Consider the following 22,840-nt stretch of genomic DNA (forward strand, 5'->3'; position numbering starts at 1 on the left):
GTTTTTTAACATAATTATAAATAAATGCAATGACTAGCCTAATGCTGTCTATATATGGCTAGTACAATTTGATACACGACAGACGAACAGGCATTCAAAATATAAGAACGAAAAGACCATATAAAATAAAATCGCAGAAATCTCAAAGAAATAATGAGGGTTAATCTATATATGTCGATGACCTTTTCGGATGAACGAATTAAGGGCGATAATATTATTTATTTAGCAATATTTCATTCATATTGGTTGTTGCATAGATATATTTTGTATTGGGAAACACATCTTAGGACACCAAGGTAGATAGCCTATTAGTAAGTAGTAACAAAATAAAATGATAGGTATATAAGAATACTTTGAGACCAAGATGGGAACCCAGTGGTGAACTGGAATTGGTCACACTGCTTGAAATAATATACCCTGAACGTCTGTGACTCGATCCATCTCAATAGCTATGAAATTTAAATTCCTTCCTATTGCATGATTATCGCTTTTTAGGGGTTAATCAGGTGTGTGGTATAAACAACAGTCTTAGCCCTTCTTTGAAGTTCAAGCTTGCTTTATAACAAATATCATTAAGTTCAATTCAGTGGTTTAGCCGTAAAAGAACACTTGACAGGCAGACAGAGTTACTTTTGCATATATAATATTAATATAGACTAGCTGTACCCGCAACTTCGTGAGCGTTTAAATTTAACAAAAAAGTTTTTGTTGTACTTTTAGTTACTCCTTATTACATCGACTTTCTGCCAGTGAAAGTCCCGTCAAAATCGGCCTAGCCGTTCCAGAGATTAGCCGGAACAGACAGACAGACAAAGATTGAAAAATAGTTATTTTGGTATATGTACCGTGTAAACATACAAATGCAATTAGTGAAAAGCGGTTATTTTAATATTACAAACAGACACTCCAATTTTATTACATATATGTAATATATAGATAAAATATCAAAGTAAATCTGCATACGCTACTATCACAGAGTTTAGTCTCTTTATTAAATAAAATATTGTATAATATGTACAAACTAATGGTTCAATTCTAAAAAAAACACTGGTAATTAAAATTATATAAAATCATTTTTATATTAATAAATTGCCCCCGTGAGGAGGCGGGCGCCGGTCGCTACTAAACATAAGATGATCAAAGAAGTAATTTTAGAGGTTGGAGGCAGAGTAATGTGAAGCAAATCCTCTATTTCATTTCACAATAAAGAAAAACAAATATTAATATCAGAATATATTTATTTATCTACATCGAAAGCTTGATCAAACTGTTCTTTAGTAATTTTCCTCTTTTTGAGTTTCTTGATCAATGCCACATCGGCCGCTAGTTCGCTCAATTCTTCTTGCGTTACTGCCTTTCTCTTCTTAACATTTTTACCTTCCTCTTTGTGTTTCTTTTTCAACTCTTTCCGCTTCATTCTTTTCTCTTTATTCTCGAGTTTATTTTGTTTTGCTAATTCCCATGGCTGCGTTTTTAACTGGAATTAAGTTATTGTAAACTATTAATCTGCTCATGACAATTTATTTTTTAAACTTTTTTAATCATTTATGTACGTTAAAACGATGCTGTGTATACTAGGTATAAAAATAATTTCTTATGCAATTAAAGTTGTAAAATAAAAATACATATTATAACCCATGCAAAATGCATTCACCAAAAACATATCTAAATAAAAGGATTAAGATATTTTGTGGCGGTTAACCCGATTCAATCTGGAGGTTCTAGGAAGCTTACACAAGCGCACATAGACTTTATAAGCCTAGACAAGAGGAGCGGTTATAAACGCTTCGAAATAAAACATTCAAAGAATATAGTAAACAAAACTGCCATTGTTTTTAATTACGAATACTTACACTCTGTCACGTGAAACAAAAAACTGCTTACCATTTTCTTTTTCTTCTTAGACGGCCACGTGCCCGTATTTTTATATTCTTCTAACTTCTGCAATCGACTTGCTTCTTTCTGTTTATCTTTGTATGGTATGCTATTGTAATCTATCTTATCCTTTGGCCCAACGAATTGTTTCTTATGCTCTTCCTTTATCTCCGGCATTATTGGCAGTTTCAATAGACCATAGCTGGTGGCTATGTGGCCTAGGGGTAGTTCTTTTAATCGTAGAAGAAGATTACATTCGTGCTTCGAATACGCTCTTATGTGGGAAACAAACGCGCGTTGTCCTTTGTCCAGAACCGCTCTGTCACGCATCTGTTGTTCGTGTAGTATGGACAGGACCTAAAATAATTTAATAAACTTAGAATTAATTAAAATATCTCGTAACGAAGACCTTCGCTTTCAAACGCTACGCGATTTTTTTTAAAACAAATCATAATATAGTCAGTTTGAGGCAATCGAAACGCGCGCTGAGCTTACAGGTTGCAGTTGCCAGCCTACCTGTTGCAAATTTCTGTCTCCGACACCACGTTAGCAAGTTATTTTTCACATAAGTATGTTGTAAGAAAAGTCAAAAACACATTTCAGTGAGAGAAATAGCTACTTTATCTCTTAGCTTCTGTGTGATCTTGATCTCGTCGGTGGAGCTCCTCCAATCCACGAGCTCCACGCGCTGGTTGGCGCGGATAAAAGGCACGTAGGCGTCCTCCGCCGGCAGCAGCGGCAACAGCGAGCAACCGCTCGCGCCCCCGCGTGCCGTGCGCCCCGCGCGGTGCACGAGCGCCGCCGGGCTGCTGGGCGGCTCCCATTGCAACACCCACTGCACCTCGGGGATGTCAAGCCCCCTGCAAGCATTCCCCTACACTTACTGCGCTATCGGACTATTGAGCCAATTTTGTGTCAGTAAACTTACCGATCTTTGGAAACACAAACGCGCTATCCGAATGTTGAATAATTGCTATGATCGGAAATTAAACATACGATCGTTACTTCGTAAAAATTCTCATAATACTGTCTTGTTTGCGAAATCATACATAGATATTAAAACGAGTATTCCGATCAAGACTCAATTAAAACAATAATAATCATCCCATAAATATTTTTCCAGATATAAGTACGTGAAGGTTCAATTAAATTGTAACTAAAATTAACATGAATTAATTAAATGCATGTTATACCTAACAAACAAAGATTTGTAATTGATGTCTTGACTGGAAAATTATGACGTGAGTGTTTTGCGCAAAATTACCTTGCCATTAAGTCCGTACATAGTAAGATTGTTTTCTCAGCAGCCCTAAATTTTTCCAGTATCTTATTTCGTTTTAATTTCATTTTCCCATGTATGAAGAATATCTTCAAGTCGGGTAGGAGTGCCGGAAGTACATCCGCCCAGTAATCGACACACGCGCAAGTTGGTAGAAAGAAAAGTCCTTTTGAAATCTCTCGGTTTCTAATAAAATTAAGAAGAAATAAAAATTTATCTTCCGGCTGCACTATTATATAATAGTTTTCTAATGCAATGGGAGTACTGATCGAAGATTTTTCCTTGACGCTAATTAAAACGGGGTTTCTTAGACCAGCTCTGACTAGATCTTGGAGTTCTTTTGTCTGTGTTGCGGAAAAAAGACCGGTACGTCGTTGACGGGGCAAGTATTGCAATATAGTTGTGAGCGTAGCGCTGAAGCCTAAGTCTAGAAGACGATCTGCTTCATCGAGAACGAGAAAATCCTAAAAATTAAAATAAAATTAGCTTCTCCATTAAAATCCAAAGAACACTGTTTATAACATCTACAATAATGTAAATTTTCCCTTTACAACAAATACAGCAAAATGTCTGGGTTCGTTTACACAATTTTTATCAATCATATCATAAAATGTATGGTTCATTTAGAAGAAGAACTTCACTTTTAGCAAAAAAAATAGTTAATTTACTATAACTAATAGACAAGCATAGCTAAATGTTTCATAATTAAAAAAATAACATATGAAGCACAATCTATGACTTATCTTCACTATGGTGAATGTAAATGTTATATTATTCAAAATCATTAAATTATATTTTATAGTAAGTGCAAGTCCAAACATTAACCACCATACAAGAGTGAAAGGTTATCCTAATGTAGTAATCTAGCATGATGCAGTATTTATAGTTTCACAATAGACGACCAAAGTACATCCTTTGTTGATTACAACACATGAGGAATTGTAATATAATATTTTATATGTATAGTATATGTAGTATAGCATATGTTGATGATTGTAAATAACAATCAACTTTAAAGAAAAAAGTCAATACACTGTATAATCTAGTTTTTGTTTACTTTTCCTAATCAATATTTGTAGTCAACACTATTAAGAAGTAGATATAGTAGATGTAGTAAATCATAGTAAAGTAAAATGTGATTTTGATTGTGTACTGTATGCATGGGATATTCATGGTATACTTTTAGCATTCAAGTAATTTAATTTTTAAATAATATACTTTCATAATAATTTGTAATATAAAAATAGATAAGGGAAAGAATAAAATCTTAAAATTATTAAATTTAAGACACACAATACCTTCAGAACAGGTGTAAGAAAAGATTAACATATATTTAGTATTATTTTTATTTGATAGAATGTATGTACCAGGTCTTTAAGTCGTCCAGGTAAATTAAGATATTTTCTCTCCGCTAATAAATCTTGGAATCGCCCAGGAGTGCAAACTACTATCTGGGCACCTTTCTGCATACTCTCCGCATCTACTTCTATGGGTCTACCTCCGACAAGCAGAGATAATGTAAAGTGCTCTAATTCTGGTTCTTTTTGAAACTCTTCTATCACCTGGATGTAAAATAAATATTATATTACATAATGGCAATAAATTCAACAAAAACGATTTTAGAAAACTAAATTTAGTTAGATTTGTTTTAGATAACAGTGCTTGAATGGTTATTTTAATTTAAAACAAAAGTAACAGTTATTGCGGGAGTTTGAAAAATGCACCAGTATCATAAACACAAGTAGGAAGAATTATATTAAAAAGAAACAATATGATTAATGTTACCCTAAAGATTTGTGTAGCTAATTCTCTTGTAGGTGATATTACAACAGCGTAAACAAAATCTTTACGGAGAGGTGCTTCTTTTTCTCGTTTAAGTAACATCTCCAGCATAGGAACAACGAATGCTAGCGTTTTACCGGAACCAGTTACAGCTTCTGCGACTACATCTTTGCATGACAAAATAAGAGGAATAACTGCCGCTTGTATGGGTGTCATTGTCTTAAATCCCTGCTTATTAATGCAATTTAACACTGGTGGCGATAAAGCAGGTGTAACTTTAAACCATTCCTTAATAACCATTTTGATTTTTCAAGATTTACCATGTAAAAATAATAACACTAATTTCCGCTTATAGTCCACATGAGTGACATTCAATCATTTTAGACATGTGGTCATGTGTTCGTTGACATTTAACTTCAACTTCATTTTGACACCAGCTCATATGTTCGGAAGCTCTATCAAATTATTGTCTTAGCGGTAAAAAAATATGTGCAGCGGCCACATCTACTTTTCATAGTTTTACTTAATTATATTATATACAGGATTATTGGTAATTCGACGAATTCCCGTTAGGAGGTGATAGGGGTGACTATTTGCGATAATTTTAACTCCCATAAGCATGATGCAAAAGTGAACCATTTTTGAATTATCGCGTTTTTTAGATTTTTTTAAAATAAGTCAAAAATACAACTTCAAAAATTTATTTAAAAAAAAGTATCAATTAAAATCTACTTTTTTCTTCTGATTTATAAAAACGATTAAACACTGGATATTTTTCAATATTTAAACAATAATTATCAGTCCAAATTTAAAAATGCGAGTCGGAAAACGATATTATTTCAATTATTTTTTTATTTTTTTCCATCAAATATGCCTGAAAAACAAAAAAAAACATTATGAAACTTGTTCTGCAGATTATTTTAAAAACATAATCGTATACTTAGCTTTCCGAAAATGTAAAAAAACTAGGAATTTATTTCAAAGCAACCGAAACAAAATGATCAGAAAGGAAGCTGGTGGAAATTCGTATTTGAACATGACCGAATTCGTACAAAAGGTCCCTCTTTAAAATTCCCACAAAATTGATTTAAAATAATAACCAATGTAAAAAAATCTTACTTATTTACTTAACTTACTTACTTAATACAAATTTAAAATAAAATTTAGATACATAAACAGTTCAGTAGCTAAGTTACAATTAAGATATTTTGTAATTTAGCCTAGTTTTTGCTCGAAGTGACTTCCCCTATTGCGAACGCAAAGTCGCATTCTTTTTCTAAGTTGTGATTTAACGACCGAACTAGTCAAATTATTCCGCATTGTATTTGAAGCGTTCATAATTCTTATTTTGATTTCTTCGGATGACACAGGCAAGACGTCATAAACTAGGGATTTCATGTGACCCCAAATAGAAATAGAAATATGTTTCTTCGACTGTACCTGACCTTATACTATTATCCTGGATTATAAAATAAACATAGTGTAATATTAAACAATAAGAACATTTTTTTTATTTCAACTTTTAGTGGAGCTCGATATTTAGACATTATCTACGAATGTCTTCTTCACTTTTCGTAGATAATGGCGAAATATCGAGCTCCATCAAATAAAAATAAAAACATGGTAAATATCCCGTTTTAAATACTTGTAGTAATAAAAATAACCATATTAATTTAAAATCTTATATTACCAAGAGTGTTGGAAAAGCATTATAACAACAAAAAAAAATAAAGTTATTTACGTTAGTAATAAATACTGAATATCGGTTTGTACTTAAGAAATATTTGCATATATGGATTTTTTTTTATAAAATCAAAACACAAAACAATTCAATTAAAATGAATCTTTTCGAACATAAATAATCAATAATCAATATGGCGCATGTTGATATGATAAATTGACAGCTGTGTTTTGTCTTTGTACTTAATGTACAACATTGTTATGTTTTTGATATCTCCAGCTCGTTAAAAGATAAATTTAAAAATGACTAGACCATTCGGCAACAGTGATAAACGTTTCTCAATCGACGATGCCTTCGAAGAGGAGACTGATGAAGCAATAAAAGTATACGGTGCAACGGGCGATAGGTCTCCTTTACAGAATAAATTTAAGAATGGAGGCGATTTTCTGTCTAGGTAAGTATATATTTATTCATATTATAATTTTCTAAGTGGATTACATTTTAAATATAATTTGAAAAACATGTAAAATGTGCCTGAAATAAACATGATGTTCGTGACCTTTGTGAGTCATATTCTTAGTGGGGCAAAGGCTTTTGAACTATAGCGAGCCGTTATTAGCGCCCCATAGAACTGGTTCGCTTAATAATTATACTAATAGCGCTAAATAATCACTAATTTGAAACAGTACATTGGCTTGTACGACGTTACTATAATATTTATCTTATTTTATCTGATAATCTTAAGTAGATACTTAATGTAAAAGTAAAGAATATAAATATACAAGTATTTCTTTTTAACCTTGATAATTAAATACAATGTGACGCATATAAGGAAGCCTCTTAATATGCAGAGAATGTTTGTTATATAAATAGAATAATAAGGTGAGAGATGTGCATGCAACATCATCAATTATTTTATTTATATTGACACATTAGTTTGTTAAGAGTATTCTTATATAAATGTTATTTAGAAAGAATAAACAAGTAATCATCTTAAAAAAGAGAAATTTCAACAGACTAAAAATTAACTTATCTATGAATACATACTCGGCTATGTGATTTTTTAAAAATGTAAATACATAAATAAATGGAAGCTACAAACATTATTCTGTTTTATTTACAATTTTATACAATATATAAAATAGTATAAAATAATTATCATACAGAAACAAAAATATTTATTTGCTTACTATTTGCCACCCATTGCTTTGTATATATACAATATTTAAATTATTATTTTCGTATTAAAAACAAGTAGATATAATAGATAGAAAATGCATAGAAATTGATGATCCATTCCCAATAGGTCTTAAATGAAATTTGAGAGATGAGGAGGCCTTAGTATCAGTAGGTGAAACAAAATATTAATTACACATGCTATGTTTTCACTATTGAATGGACCATAAACTGTTTACCTAGTGTAACTGTATTTATATCTGTTTGATTAAATTCGAATGTTTTGTGTGGCTTACTCAACATCATCTAATTTCATCATTGTTATTTTTATTCCAGTAAAACTTATAAATGTACTGAAGATACAACATCAAGGGACTCAGATTCACTTATTCACGAATATGTAGAAGCCACACAATCTCTTTACTGCTGGAATCATCCAAAAGTGAGAGAAAACTGGAAAACCGTCTGTGCAGCTGTCATACTCCTGCTCGTTGGAGTTGGACTCCTTGGCATGGGCGCATTTGCTGTTGCCGAACCCGAGAATGGCCTACAGGGTGCAGTCTTCTTTGTAGCTGGTTTGATATGCTTTGTGCCTGGAGCATATCATGTTGTCTACATATGGCTTGCTGCTCGAGGACAAAGAGGTTACGACTTTTATCACTTACCTCTGTTTACTTGATTCATTTTATGTGCATAAGGATCCTTTGTCTTAAGTTAAAAATTATGCTTAGGAAAAATGAATTGATAAATTAATGGAATTATTTGCTCTCTAAATTATAGCTGCCTGAAAGTTGTAAATTAAAAATTATTCCTACTTCCACACTTTACCACTACAGCCGTTCATGTGAAAGGCATAATCTAAAATTAAAAAAATTAAAAATATATTTCATAACAAAATGATCTTGATAAATGGTAGGTAATATAACTCAAAAAAACTATTGAATATATTTGAAACATAAAAACTCTAAATTCAGGATACAAATAGTATCACAATTACAATATTTTTTCAATTACATAAAAATATTTGATATAGTGATTTAAACTAGGAAATTTCATCAATAAATGCCATTTTGGAAAATGTTGATATTCATTAAAAAATATATATATATATTAATTATGTTTCAAAACTATCAAGTGCCTAGTTGTATTAGTAGATAAAATAAAAATAATGATACTAATCTTAAAAAGAGGCAAAAGGCATTTTTTGGAATGTTTTTTTCTTCTGGAATCATGCAAAAACTTCTCTCTGATTTTTTTGTTAAATATATTTTAAGACATAACTTAATATGACAGCATAGTCTGAGAGAAATTTATCTATATACCATTTTTCATGTTAATGGTACAAAACCTGAATCGGATAATCTGATAATTTGTGTGGGAGAATTTATTCATATTTTATTTTCTGCCATAATGCTATTTTACACTTTTGCAATTAAAATCGGTATTTTTTATAATATTACAATTGTAATATAATACTTGGTCGAATCTGGTTTTTAAAACAAAATCATGGGGTTAATACTTAATTAATTCATGGGAAATTTGAATGTGTAGCTAGTATTTAAATAATATTATTTTAGGCAACTGGCATAATAACTTATAAAACATTAGGCACATTTATTATCTGTGCAAATCGTCCAATATTTTACAATAGCTTTTTTATTTATTGAAAGTTTTATGAGATGTCCGTTAAAAACATAAAAATAGTTTATTGATCTCTTCTATTATTATTTTAATTTTTAAGTAAGTTTAAGGTATATTTGCCGACATTTCAAACAATCATTTTTTTTATATTTACAAATAGTAAATTAAATAATTGACCTTACTTCAACTAAAATTTAAAATTGCGGCATTTATCAGAGTAATTACTTTAATTCATAGACAAACCTAGTGTGATTTATATTTTTTTTTATCTACTTATTATTAAATGAACTAATCTTTAAATTACAATGAATATTATTTTTAAATAATTATAATGTTAAATTAATTTTGTAATTAATGTCAATATATAAAATATTACTTTATTAATGTCCTAATTTTCGATTGTATGACGAAACATGGAAAAACCTGAAATAAATGGAATAAAAATGATGTACATATGAATGAAATTTTAAAAACAAATTATAATCAGACAAAATAAAGGGTTACACTGATTGTAAAAATATGTACAATTTCATTCTACTTTCAAATATACATTGTATCAATTTGAAGTCTGTGGGCCACTGCAATTACAGGCAAAACAGCCATAATTAATTAGATCTGGATATTGACAATATAAGGATAGATTACATTCGACTTCTCACATTACCAATGTCTTTAGGTAGAGATCATCAACAAACAATATAACAAATAATAAAAAAAATATATTATATAAAAGTAGGAAAAAAAGAGATTGGATTCAAATAAGAAAATTGAAATCAGAGTAACTAAAGTATTCACTATGGTTTGTATTTATGTACAAATGCTTTTACTATTGGTACAAGAGGTTTTATGTTAATTTACAGTAGGGAATAATAAAGTTTTATAAATATAATATTAATATCTTTCCCATTGCTGTATATGTGATAGGTATTAATTTATTAATAAAAAAGTACTTTGCCCTCCTGTCATTTGAAATTTATTTTTTACAACCTTTTGCACTAACAGAACTATTGAATTGAATTTGTTGATTAAGAAACAAAATAATTATTCCTATGCTTTTGTATAAATTTTATTAAAACATTATGTATGTAATTTAAAATGTGTGCTACCACCATCACTCATTTCTATTTGTGTATAAATGCATAAAATAATTATTTTTATTCATATAATTTTAATTCATATTGTAAGCTGCATATTGATTGTAAAAAAAAATTCATTCATATTAGTAAAATTTATACAAAAGACAAACAGATTAAACCATAAAAATCTGTCAAATAACTGAAAGAATGAATTCAATTTTAAATGTAATCTAAATATGTTAAAATAATGTTTAAATTTGTTGTGTATTAGATCTTAAATCTGCTGCCCTTTGTCAACTATGCAGATACATTTATAATTTATTATTAAATATTCTAAACTAAGAATTATTACATTTTGATCTTGGTTTTCATTTTGTACAATTGGTATTTAAATGAATTTTATGTGAAACTTATTTGTAACAGTAGTTTTCCTAAGTCATTAAATAAGATTTGTTTGTATCTATAACAGTTATAGTACCCAGTTACCCAAGCTGATCTGTTTTTGTGACTGATTTAGTATAGAATATCCCTATTATATTTCTCAATTGTTAATATTTTGTTCCTTGATCTTTCATGTCTAGTTTGATACTAGGATTATGTTTGTATTGATTAGTTAAAATTGTAAATATTAATATAATAAAATAGTAAAACCTTAAAAGTATCTTGTTTCAATAATAATATTTGAGTGGTCATGTCATGGATTTATATGTTTTGTATCTCTAAATAGTTAGGTATCTCTCAAGAATGATGGATAATATATTGGTAAAATACTTTTAAATATTTTTTTCTTTCAATTCTGGGGTTTCAAATTAGAAATGCTAGTTAAATACGACATAATCATTTTTTAATTACTGTATCAAAAATTTTGAAGCTACCATCAGCATACCTCATAGCAATTAAATTAAAAGCCCTAACTTTATACAAAATATTTTATTAGCTTACAGAATTATATAAAAATATATAATATGCCAATTTTTATAATATAATAAATTATACTATACAAGATGTTTTCTAGCTATCCTTTTTAATTTAAAATTTTGCAAAAATCTCAATTCACCATTCCAATTTTTTAACACTTCCATTTGCTGGGCATTCATCAAGTCTGGCATTTCAAGACCACAAGTTTCAAACTCCTCAATGTCTCTTTTCTTCGTTATGTTGATAATGTCTTCCCGGCTTGCATGTTGTCGACTTTTTCTTTGGCCAATTGAGTTTTTCAAAGCTATCTGCTCAAGTTCCTCGTCAAAGCGCGCCAAATAGGTCTCAATCAATTTTAATGTGTGTTCCTTGTCTAAAATAACACAACCTTCAGGTATTCTTTCCTTGAACCACAAAATTTTCTCGCCGATTAAATTCTGTTTAACATGAGTGCCAATTTTGTTATTATTTTTCTTTTCGTTTTTCAACATTTTTTTGGCGAGTGATATTGTTTTCCTACTGTTGGGGTGTTTCAGTTTCTCTAAATTTTTTATTTTAGGCATTTTTGTAATAATAATGGAAACAATTTCTTTTTGAAAACACGTGTGCACTAGTACTTGCCGACACAAACGTCTAAATGACAAAAATATGTCAAATTGCCTTGACAGTTGACAACCATAACTTGTACAATTGTCATTTATACATATCGCGATCGGCACAAATAAAAGCCAAATAAAAAAATATATATATCGCGATTCACCAGTTTCCTCAGTCCTCAACTCGATGAAAAGTCGTCGAACATTCGTGTATTCACGAGTGAACTTTCGCACTAATAGCGTGCTTTATTAATTATTTCTATTACAACTTGTAACAATAAACGATAACTATATTTTTCGAATGTCCTCGAGTAGCGAAACGTTTTTTCAAATATCTATTATATACGATTTGTTTTCCTGCTCCAAAACTTAACTTTTGAACAACTGAAAATTAAATATATTTTATAATTTAATTTATTTTTATGTATTTCTACATTGTCTATGTAATTTATCGACAAGAAATGACGTCCTATAATTAACTTTACAAACGCAGTTGGATATCTGACATTAGTCAAATATGACACATTCAAAATAACCAACAAAAACAAGTACATTTCTTGTTTTTATAAGTGATATTAATTATTGTTTCTTAACAGGAGAACTATGATTAGGCGACCTAAACCAGGTGAGGATGAAGAAGACATATTACGTATGCAGGAAGAGTTTCTTAAAGATAAAAAAGCATTACCATCAGCTCAAGTTGTGAATATAAGAAAAACAGAACAGCAGACCGTAAAACGACCGATTCAAAGCACATCAACACGAAAACCATCAAAATATGCTCAATCTAAGGGACTCACCAATGCTCCGGCATTGGTGAGCAAACGTCCACGTACCGACACTAGCAGTGGATCTATTGTAGGAGAAATATTAGAAAAGAATGTTTTAGAATCGCAAACACAGCCCGAACAAGATGATGATCAAGTCTACTATCCGAAAATTATACCGTCCGTTCTAGGTTCTATAGTGGAAAAGAATTGTGATGATCTTTTTAACTTAGATTTTAAGCCAATGCCTCCTACCGGCTTCCCTTTAGTTACAAAACGAGATCCAAATTTAAAATGTAGTGAATTTTTAACTGCAATACAAAATAAGAACAAGGATATGCTCGAGAGTATGGATATAGATCCATTGTGCTCTAAATTTAATACAGAAAATTCAAAACCAATAAATGTTCCATTAAAGAGTTACATTATCTCAAGTAATGATGCACCAGTTATTCACAATGAAAATGTTAAAGTTTTGAAAGAAATGTCTGAGGATGAGATATTAAAGGAACAGCAAAAATTACTCTCTAGTCTAGACTCTAAATTAGTAGACTTTATTAAAAGCAAACGAAGGCCTACTAAAGAACATGAATCTGTTAAAACCGAAGTTGAACACGAAGAGAAAATGGATATTGAATCTTCATTTGAAAGAGATTCCCTCTGGGAAAATGATGTTTTGTCACACCCTCAAGTTAATAAATGGGTTAATTTTGAAAAGTTAGAAAAAGACAAGTTAGAATGGATGAAAGGAATACATGAGAATAAAAAAGCTGATCCTGATCATCCATATGAAGCAAGATTTGATTTTACAGGCTATCTTCTCCCTTACAGCATGGAATACACAGATAAAACTAAAACTCTCTTTCATCATGGTGAAGAACCCCATAGACCAGGATATACACTTATGGAACTCTTTGAACTATCCAGATCCACAATCATACAGCAGAGAGCCACAGCTTTAAATACAATAGCAGGTATCCTCGAGTACCACAGCATAGGAATATACAAAGATATCATAGGTATACCATTAAGCAAAATGTTTTTCATAATAAGAATTGCGATTGATGAAAACAAATTAATTCTTCTAGAACCTGCACTTAAAGCTATGAGAAACTTATTATTCAATCGAATAGATGAAGCCTGTCTTGATGCATTGATAGGGTTTGAGGAAGGCAATTATCAGCCATGTCTTGAAAATGACAAATCAGAAATTGAGGAAATGGAATCAACAGAATCCGAATTAAAAGATTTTCACTTAGCAGAAATAGATCTCATAGCTGCAGTTCTAAGATCTGACATTATACAAAGGTTATATTACATTCTAGAAAATGTCAGACCAAGTTTCAATTGTGTGCAGTATTCAATACAGATTTTAATTAGACTAGCCAGGGACTCCATAGAAACAGCAACTAAAATTATTGAAAGTGACCACCTAATGAAGAGCATTGTAACAAATTTTATACCTAACACAAGCATTAATTTTACATTTGATCCTAACATAATATACAATGGTAAACCAATTTTGGCTGCTCTTAAGTTAATGAGAATTCTCTCATTGCAATCTAAAGAAATTGGAGAAATTCTCATATCAAAATATGATCTTCTAAAGCCAATATCAGAATATATAAATTCTGGGGTTGATGGGACTTATGGTTTGAGATTACAAATTGAAGCCTACAACATTGCATCAAATTTACTTTATTATGGATTGGGTGTTGAAAATACTCAATCCTTATATCCACTCATTGTTAATACATTATACAAACATGTTCAAGGAACTGATGTTTTCTTTAGTTCCTCTGTTTTATCAGCAACTCATGCAGCTGTTGTTTTACAGTATGTAAATATGTTCTTAAAGTGTAATATGTTGAATGATGATAACTATAAACATCAAATATATCTCCTTCTTAAGGATGGAGTCCAAAAATGGTTGATGCAAGCTGCTCATTTTGATAACTATACATGTGGACATTTGCGATTGCTCTGCTCAGCCTTGGACTGCTGTAAAACAATCAAAATAAATGAAAAGATTACCCTCAAATTCTTGAACGATACTTTAAAGATTTTGTCTGAATCAAAAGGATTTCAAATTATTATAGATAATTTGAATTCCAGCTCAAACCTTTTATCAAATATTACAGAAAAAGATTTCAATAAATCCAAGAATCTTGTAAGCCTTGGAGGATCAATAATTGATTCAACTCAAAAAGTACTGCCTGTTTTGAGTATTGCGTCACCAATACCACTCTTGGTTTCACTATTTCAACTTTTGAATGTTGTTAATGATGGAGATATTGGTAAATTGTATGTGAATAAAGCTTTGAATTATTTGGATAAATTTTCCAAGAAAATTCCAAACTTAAAAAGCAACTGGTTTACCAGAATGGAAATAGAATTGATGTTTAACATTATTAAATTAGCTATACAGAGTAATGTAACTGAATCTTGCAAAGATCTTATTTACTCTGTAGCTAGTAAACTTTGTTACATACTAAGAGTTGATAAAAAAATTGAGCTAGAATATTTGTTTCATCACATTATATTCAACAAACAATGGTTTACAGCTGAGAGATTATTGAATCTTGTATCATTTTCAGAAGTTGATAGTTTAAGTAGAGCTCTTACTACTGTGGAAGATATCAGAATTTGTTACAGTAAAGTTGTGAACACAATGCAACTAAACACAGGAGGGAATATTGTTTTGAAACAGTGGCAAGAGCCAGTGTTACCTAGAGACTGGATTTATTTACCTATACTATCTCTATATAGTAAAAGTCAAGAAATAAGGACCACTCCTGAAGTTGTTGGAGATCATGCAAATAAATTGAAGGAACAACAAGCAATAGAAAAGGAACTTATTTTAAGATGCTGCTTAGAATGGATTTTGTTTAATGAAATTTGTTTTCCAGATTTGTTGGATGATATAGATGTCACAGATAGATTTTGTAGAATAATGTGTGTTTATCTTAGTGATAACTCACTATTTTTAGAAGAAACAATCAGTGTTCTTTTAAAGAAATGTGTACAAATTATTTTTAAGAAAAGCAATGACTTTAATTTTGACAAACAATTGATAGGTCTTAATAATTTCCAAGATCTCTATACTCAGTTTTTGGAACAATTCCAGTCAGTTAGTTATGGAGATTCTATATTTGCTGCATGTGTTTTGGTTCCGCTTGCTCAGAGACATAATGTTAAATGGCGAAAACTTTTATGGTCAGAGTATGCAGGATGCTTAAGAGCTCTCGATTGCCCAGCAAGTTATTTATGCTACGAATTAAATGACTACCTGTATCCAGAAGAAACAGATGAATCACTTATAAAGTCTTATTTCAGAGCACTATCCAGCAATTTATTAAGACCTGGGACAATTGCTTATAAAATAGCCCAACATCATGTTGATAATTTTAAGAAAAAATAGTGATTAAATAATAAATATTGTAAGAAATTGTTAACAAGTTTTTGTTAACCACATTGTCACCAAAATAATCCTATAATTAAAAATAAATATAGCCTCTAGCAATAAACAATAATGTGTATTTTTTTACACATGTTATTATTTATATTGACTAATGACTATATGGTATGATTTAAATATAATTAAAAAAAGAAGAATTTGATTAATTTAAAATAATACCATTAATGTATTACATTGAATTACATAAAATGAAAATAATAAAGTTTTTTTATATAAATAGAGAAACATTAACACATTTAAACTCTTAATAATTAACAACTTACTTGATATCGACGTCAAATATAACTAAAATTATTAATTTGATTTAATTTTAAATTAAGTCAAAATAATCTTGACCACTACCTTACTAATTTTTAGACTTAATTTCTCGAATTACTAGAAACCAAAAAAAACTGATAAAGTATTCGTTGAATTCTTCATTGTTCTTCTTTATTACTAATTGAAATCGAATCTGTCTTTTACACAGAAAGGTATCCTGTTTACTTTTCAGTTTAAACTTGTTTTTATTTTACCCCATATTAAATATTTAATCTCCGATTTTAAATTAAGTTACCTTATATTGAATAACTCCAATTTTCAATAGGTACTAGGAAATTTGGATTTATTCTATGTTTCTCATTTTAAGAATAATTAACATAATATTAAATTTGGTTAATCTGTACAAGCTTATTTACAATATATGTAAAATGTTTTATGTTTATACTTATGCTTTATGGAGATTGACAATCGCATGATACAATTTTTGGTAGTCACCTAATACCACAAGAATAATATTAATTATTACTTAACTACATTAAAAACGAATGCATTCAATACTTTTGGCGGGAAAGTGATAAGAAGCAAAATTATGACAGTTTAAACTGTGAAAGGCGAAGTTTGACAATTTTCTATTGTGTTTTGTGCAGGTGTTCTCTTACATTACATACATGAAATTATGATTTCTTAGAATATTCTTATGGTTAAACGCCAAGTCTACCTAAAATGTTTATAGAAGATATTAGAAATGATTTTTATAACGTTCTTCTGGGAAACGTAATAATAAAAACTTTTTAAACAATAATCAATTTTGGATGGGTTAATGTGTTTATAAACTAAATTAATTTCAGAGAGTGCTTCTGCTAGTTCATTACGATGTTGACGCAGTTTGCGCCTGTAAGATATTGCAAGATTTGTTCAAGTGCGATAATATTTCCTATACATTAGTCCCCGTGGGGGGTATATCGGATCTAAAGACTGCCTATGACGAAAACAATGAGGAAATTAAATATGTAGTGCTGGTGAACTGTGGTGGAACCGTAGACTTGGTAGATATACTTCAGCCAGAAGAAGATGTCGTTTTCTTTGTTCTTGATTCTCATAAACCAACAGATATTTGCAATGTTTATAGTGACGGACAGGTATACTATTTATTTAAATTGTTACATTTACCTATTTTAAATATAAGATTATTATTTTTAAATAAGTAAACTAAATCAAATCAAATCAAAAATCTTTATTCAATATAGAAGTGTTTACACTTGCTTATTGATTGTCAAAAATCTACCACCGGTTCGGAATTTAGCACCTCGGACCTGAGAAGAACCGGCGAAAGAAACTCAGCGGGATATTTTTTTTTTTTCCATTTTGCATGTACAATAATAATTATATTTTAGTTATTTGAAACAGCCTGGAGGCGATCATTTCATTCCCAAGGTGTGCAGTCAACTAAAAAGTCATTAGTGTTGTAATATCCTTTAGCACACAAACACTCTTTAACGATTCTTTTGAATTTTATAATTGAAAAGAATCGTTGTTGTTGACATTATTGATTTCAGGTGAGACTCATCTATAAGGATGATGAAGAAAACATTCCAAACTTTGATGATATATTTAGAGATGATGAAGAGGATGAAGTGAGTAACAAGCATATTATTATAACAATCATTTAATATTGCAGAATACTACCTATAGAGTGATCTAACTATTAAAACTCTTAATGTATAATAGTATATGTTTAATTTTATTAAAATCAAAGGATTTGCACAGTGATAATACTACATTTTTTTCACAGGCTGAATTTGAATCAGAAGGTCGAGAGGGTATTGAAGCTGTGGTAGAGCGGCGTCGCACTCGGAAGGCTTGGGAAGAGAGGCGACATACACTCATGTTTAACTACACACAATTCTCTTATTATGGCAAACCAGTATGTATAATATCATTATTACCTAAAAAAGGTTAAAAATCATTATCTCTCACTTTAATAGCAACAAAATGTTTATCATTTATCCAGGTATTTATTGACTGTTAGATAAGAGAAATTATGTTATATTTTTTAGTTTATGCTTACAATCTATATAAATGTTATCTATCTTTATGTTAAATATACCAACTACAAACTAATTTTACTTACAGCCTAATGCAGTTGGAAGAAATCTGTAATGGAGATAAGCTTTCTTTTTTCATATTACAGTATGAAATAAGCAAATCTGGCTAAACCTTAATATATATTATTTAAATGTAACATAAACTTCTAGTTCGTAAAAATACCTATAGATATGTTAGCTTTAGCTATCTTCTAAGAGTCACTTATAACTTGGTCGTGGTTGGAAACCATAACAATAAAATATTTACCTAAGCAGCTTAAATTACCTATATTTGAATCTATAAACCTGCATACAATTTTTATATTGTATAAATATCTCATTTATGTCATACTTAAGCTAATAAATAAATAACATGTATTTTCTTGCTGAGTGTGAGATTTTCTTTATTAATAAATTGCATGCGGTCCATTTTATATATAATTATTCTGTATTTTTACAAAAATTCAGTTAATTCCTATTAATGGTAGGACCAATTTCAATGACTTTTTTTGTGTGTTAACTGACTAACTTGAGTGAGTTTATTGAGACATGAGTTCCAGGATTTTTGTTTGAAAAAAAAATAATAAGAATAAATAAAAATTTCACCCACCCAAATTCTGGATGGTCAGCTTGTTTATTTTAAAATAAAATAAAAATATTTATTTCTTGATGATTAGAAATAAATGAAATCATTAATTTGCAGAACAATTTTATATTTAGAATTTTAGAACATTAGATTACAAATACAGACTATAAATAAAGCAACCTAAACCATGTCTGAAAAACCTGAGTTTTGCTGTGCTTAGGAAGATAACCACATTATTTATGAATATACCTAATACTTATGAGATTTTTTCAGAGCGCATGCGTAGCCCTAGAGATAGCGGCGCGTGCGTCACGCTGCACAGCGGCGACGCTGTGGAGCGCAGCCGTGGCTGCGGCGGCGCACGAGGCGTTGCACTACCGCTCGCCCGCTCGCTGTCTGCTGGACGCGGAGCCGCTGCATCGCTACGTGGCGGCCGCTCAGAGACACGCCGCTGACGACGACGCACATCGTGTAAGTTTCTACGGAAGTTGTAGTTGCGCATAAAAAGAAAAAATAGTACCATTAAAAGTGTGCCTGAGATAAAAATGTCGGTTATGGTGTAGGTGGCACGTGTGATAGTGGAGAAGGATGCGTGGTTGCCGCTATACCGCTGGTGGTCGTTGGAGGCCGCGCTGAGTCACGCAGGCGCGCTGGCGCCGCACCTGCGCCTGCACGCACGTTCGGGAGCCGTGCGTTTGCGCCAGCTTCTGGCCGACATGGGGTCAGTGTTTGTGTAGAAACTATTACATATACCGTTCTCATCTATTAGTCACTTCTTTCAATCGAATATGAAATATTATTACATACAAAAATTACATAATTACAATTGTTTCTAATTTTGCAGATTTCCATTGCAACAGGCTCGTCAGGCATACCGATCTATGGATGTAGAGCTCCGGAGATCTCTCCTCACAGCGCTAGAGTCGGCGGCTCCCAAGCACAAGCTGCCGGTACCGACGCGCGCCACGTTCCTGCTACAGCGCCCCCACGCGCTGCCCGTCGCCGCTTTGGACACGGTCTACGCGATTATGGCACTCATTGAACATGTTTGTACCTTTATAAGAGCTTTTTCTTATTCTAACTTTTATTTAAGATATTCGTTATAGTAGTTTTAAAATATTGTATAATCATCAAACCAATCTGTGCTGAGTAGTTTTCTTAAATTTAAATATTTATTTGAAAAATATATACTTTTATTTGTTAAGTCTGTAATAATCTGATAAGATATTGTGTAATTCGCAGTGAAGTCAAATTAAACTTTTGCTTTTTCTAGGAGACTATCCCTAGTGCAGAAGGTTTTCAACATGCTCTTGCAGCCCTTCAAGTAACTGGAGAAAATGAAGCCTTAAAGCAAGGAATGGCAGCAGCTCGGCGAGCATTGGAAGCCGTAGCCAGACTAGCTAACAGTATACTGTCTTCTAGAGGGCTGATGTTGGCTGGACCTTTCAACTATTTTATTGTGCAAGAGGTATAGTCTGTAATATTATGAATGCGAAAGTTACGCTCTCATGTCTTAACTATTCAGTCATCATGAAACTATGCATATACACGGTCATGGGTACAGAAAAGTACAGGATGCAACTGAAAATTCAGTTACAGGCAAGCTTCGGACGGAGTATATATATATTATAGAATTAAAAGAAAAAGTTTTTATTTTGCACACAGTAACCTAAAAAGAAAACTAAATATACATTAACTTAATTTTAACCAAAATAGTATTCTTGTATTTTCTACCGAATTATATAATTTTTGGTTAATTTGCCTTCTGGTTCCTCTAGTTTAAAAGCATCCTCACTAAATATATATCTATAAGCAGCTTAATGTTTATTTCGCATGATAGTTTCGTGAAAATGGTCATTAAAAAGTGATTATAAAATTTAGCTTGAATTTTTATTTAAAAATAATTTGATCATTTGCTGCTGATGGATATGAATACTAGTTAAAACAACGGGATATAAATTTTTCACAGAGAGGTAAAGGTCTCTTTTAAAAATAACTTATCTCTTATTCCAGTTTCATTGGTATACATGTGCTCCAGTATTTCATTCGACTAATGCAGGTTTCCTTACCTTATTTTCTCACAAATTAATCATATACAAAATCAAGTGCTGTCGTGGCTTGGTTTCTAACCACTCTTCATCAACCCCGATAAACTATTGAAGTTGCATCGCAGGGCAGTCCCGAGGCGGGGTCGCTTCGCGGGCCGCTGTGGCTGCGAGAGGCGGCGCGCTGGGTGTCGCGCGCGGCGCCGGGCGCCCCCCGCGCACTGCTCGCCTCAGCGCCGCACGCAGCCACCAACTGTCTGTTGCTCGGCTTGCCACCGCGCTTCGACCACGAACCGCGCAAGTAAGTGTCTTCTCTTAATATATACGATACTATTATAAGACTGACTGCCTCGTTAGTCCAGTGGCTTGAAGTAAGGCCACAGATCTCGAGGTTCTAGGTTATCCCCCCACCCCCCCCCCCTCCCCTAGTCCGGCCGATAAAATGTTATTGGTTTTTACTGTCGAAAAATTCTCAGAAGAGCCCAAAGTTTAGAAGTTGGAAGTGTGTACACTACCGTGCCTCGAAAAGCCGTTGATCCTGAACTCTTTCGGTCGTGTCAGATTAGCCGTTTCATTGGATTATGAGAGTGATGGAATAGAGAATGCACCTGTGTTTGCGCACACAATTGTTCACTATAATATGTTGTGCATAATTAGTTGGTCTCGCATGAGATCGGCCGCCATGACCGTGACGTGAATAAATATTGATCAATATTGAAAAAAAAAAACAATAATAACTTAAGAATAAATTTAAGACGTTGAGAATATACTTACAAAATTTAAAATTACCTAATTTTTATGATTTATAAAGTTTATTTGGTGCGGCGTTCGAACAAGCGGCCACTAAGAGCGGAGCATCAGTTTCGCTAGACCACGTGGACTCGTCCATCATCACGCTGCCTGTAACTCAACGAGCACAATTCCTCGACGCCCTCACGGCACTACTCGCTTGACAATGGCTACCAACTAACTATATAAATTTAAATGAAACAAGTCATGGTTTTGAACTAAATACCGCCTATATAGCATTATATACAGTTACACCATTCTACCTAAAACAAACCACATATCCCTAAGAAATATATTAATATTCTAATAATACAAACTACTTTTTTAAAGGCTTAATATTGGGATTAGGATAATTAATTTGAATAGTAATATTACACCAATTTTTCCCTAAAATAATACTCCCTAAATTACTCATTTATATACAGACAATGAAATGTGTTGAATGAAAAAAATATGAATATATATTAGCAGATTTTGAGTTGAACTTGTATGATTGTTGTAAAACCTTAATAATAAATGATAATTGTAAATTCACAATACCAAGGTTATAATATTACTATTATTAATCAATGAAATCTAATGTCTATAGTAGAATTTTTAAGTTTTAGTTAGTTAAGTTAGATAATCATAATTGTAATCTAATTTAATTATTAATTGAATTGACCTTAAGTTTAAATATATGTCATTATTTATTTTTAATTTTATAGAATTATGAAATAAACAGTTCTAATTTTTTATTTTATTTAATTTACAAATATTAACAACAATCATATACTTTAACAATCATTGAAAATATCTATATAAATAAT

At 31.2% G+C, this 22,840-nt stretch overlaps 5 protein-coding genes across 5 annotated transcripts; 3 read left to right on the top strand and 2 right to left on the bottom strand.

Moving 5' to 3' along the window:
- Positions 1-1,220: 1,220 nt before the first annotated feature.
- Positions 1,221-5,284, bottom strand: LOC113404590 (probable ATP-dependent RNA helicase DDX55 homolog). The gene is made up of 6 exons (XM_026645520.2): positions 4,940-5,284; positions 4,522-4,716; positions 3,140-3,618; positions 2,495-2,735; positions 1,885-2,232; positions 1,221-1,477 (listed from the first exon to the last, which is right to left on the bottom strand). The coding sequence occupies exons 1-6, from the start codon at positions 5,234-5,236 to the stop codon at positions 1,238-1,240; spliced, it is 1,800 nt and encodes a 599-aa protein (XP_026501305.2). The 5' UTR covers positions 5,237-5,284; the 3' UTR covers positions 1,221-1,237.
- A 1,515-nt stretch (positions 5,285-6,799) lies between these two features.
- LOC113404591 (transmembrane protein 134) lies at positions 6,800-11,168 on the top strand. Its single transcript, XM_026645521.2, has 2 exons — positions 6,800-7,071; positions 8,130-11,168. The coding sequence occupies exons 1-2, from the start codon at positions 6,920-6,922 to the stop codon at positions 8,470-8,472; spliced, it is 495 nt and encodes a 164-aa protein (XP_026501306.1). The 5' UTR covers positions 6,800-6,919; the 3' UTR covers positions 8,473-11,168.
- A 261-nt stretch (positions 11,169-11,429) lies between these two features.
- Positions 11,430-12,046, bottom strand: LOC113404593 (translation machinery-associated protein 16 homolog). Its single transcript, XM_026645522.2, has one exon. The coding sequence runs from the start codon at positions 11,989-11,991 to the stop codon at positions 11,506-11,508; it is 486 nt and encodes a 161-aa protein (XP_026501307.1). The 5' UTR covers positions 11,992-12,046; the 3' UTR covers positions 11,430-11,505.
- Positions 12,047-12,532: 486 nt separating this feature from the next.
- LOC113404606 (RNA polymerase II-associated protein 1) lies at positions 12,533-16,241 on the top strand. Its single transcript, XM_026645536.2, has one exon. The coding sequence runs from the start codon at positions 12,628-12,630 to the stop codon at positions 16,210-16,212; it is 3,585 nt and encodes a 1,194-aa protein (XP_026501321.2). The 5' UTR covers positions 12,533-12,627; the 3' UTR covers positions 16,213-16,241.
- Positions 16,242-17,116: 875 nt separating this feature from the next.
- Positions 17,117-22,764, top strand: LOC113404640 (cell division control protein 45 homolog). The gene is made up of 10 exons (XM_026645591.2): positions 17,117-17,301; positions 17,376-17,666; positions 18,084-18,161; positions 18,320-18,451; positions 19,471-19,668; positions 19,761-19,918; positions 20,042-20,243; positions 20,471-20,665; positions 21,371-21,543; positions 22,054-22,764. Exons 1-10 carry the CDS (start codon positions 17,251-17,253, stop codon positions 22,193-22,195), a joined length of 1,620 nt encoding a protein of 539 aa, XP_026501376.1. The 5' UTR covers positions 17,117-17,250; the 3' UTR covers positions 22,196-22,764.
- Positions 22,765-22,840: the final 76 nt, after the last annotated feature.

The sequence above is a fragment of the Vanessa tameamea genome, chromosome 21, assembly GCF_037043105.1.
Source record: "Vanessa tameamea isolate UH-Manoa-2023 chromosome 21, ilVanTame1 primary haplotype, whole genome shotgun sequence".
Lineage (NCBI taxonomy): Eukaryota > Metazoa > Arthropoda > Insecta > Lepidoptera > Nymphalidae > Vanessa > Vanessa tameamea.

What these genes read in the sequence shown, in the direction of transcription:
- LOC113404590 (XM_026645520.2), bottom strand. Translation starts at nt 5,236, where the DNA reads ATGGTTATTAAGGAATGGTTTAAAGTTACACCTGCTTTATCGCCACCA. An exon ending in TAGCTACACAAATCTTTAGG is followed by an intron (nt 4,717 to 4,939) that starts GTAACATTAATC and finishes TTTTACATCCAG; the next exon opens with GTGATAGAAGAGTTTCAAAA. An exon ending in CTAAGAAGAAAAAGAAAATG is followed by an intron (nt 1,478 to 1,884) that starts GTAAGCAGTTTT and finishes ACTTAATTCCAG; the next exon opens with TTAAAAACGCAGCCATGGGA.
- LOC113404591 (XM_026645521.2), top strand. Translation starts at nt 6,920, where the DNA reads ATGACTAGACCATTCGGCAACAGTGATAAACGTTTCTCAATCGACGAT. An exon ending in GGAGGCGATTTTCTGTCTAG is followed by an intron (nt 7,072 to 8,129) that starts GTAAGTATATAT and finishes TTTTTATTCCAG; the next exon opens with TAAAACTTATAAATGTACTG.
- LOC113404593 (XM_026645522.2), bottom strand. Translation starts at nt 11,991, where the DNA reads ATGCCTAAAATAAAAAATTTAGAGAAACTGAAACACCCCAACAGTAGG.
- LOC113404606 (XM_026645536.2), top strand. Translation starts at nt 12,628, where the DNA reads ATGATTAGGCGACCTAAACCAGGTGAGGATGAAGAAGACATATTACGT.
- LOC113404640 (XM_026645591.2), top strand. Translation starts at nt 17,251, where the DNA reads ATGTTTATAGAAGATATTAGAAATGATTTTTATAACGTTCTTCTGGGA. An exon ending in ATGTTTATAGTGACGGACAG is followed by an intron (nt 17,667 to 18,083) that starts GTATACTATTTA and finishes TATTGATTTCAG; the next exon opens with GTGAGACTCATCTATAAGGA. An exon ending in GAGATGATGAAGAGGATGAA is followed by an intron (nt 18,162 to 18,319) that starts GTGAGTAACAAG and finishes TTTTTTTCACAG; the next exon opens with GCTGAATTTGAATCAGAAGG.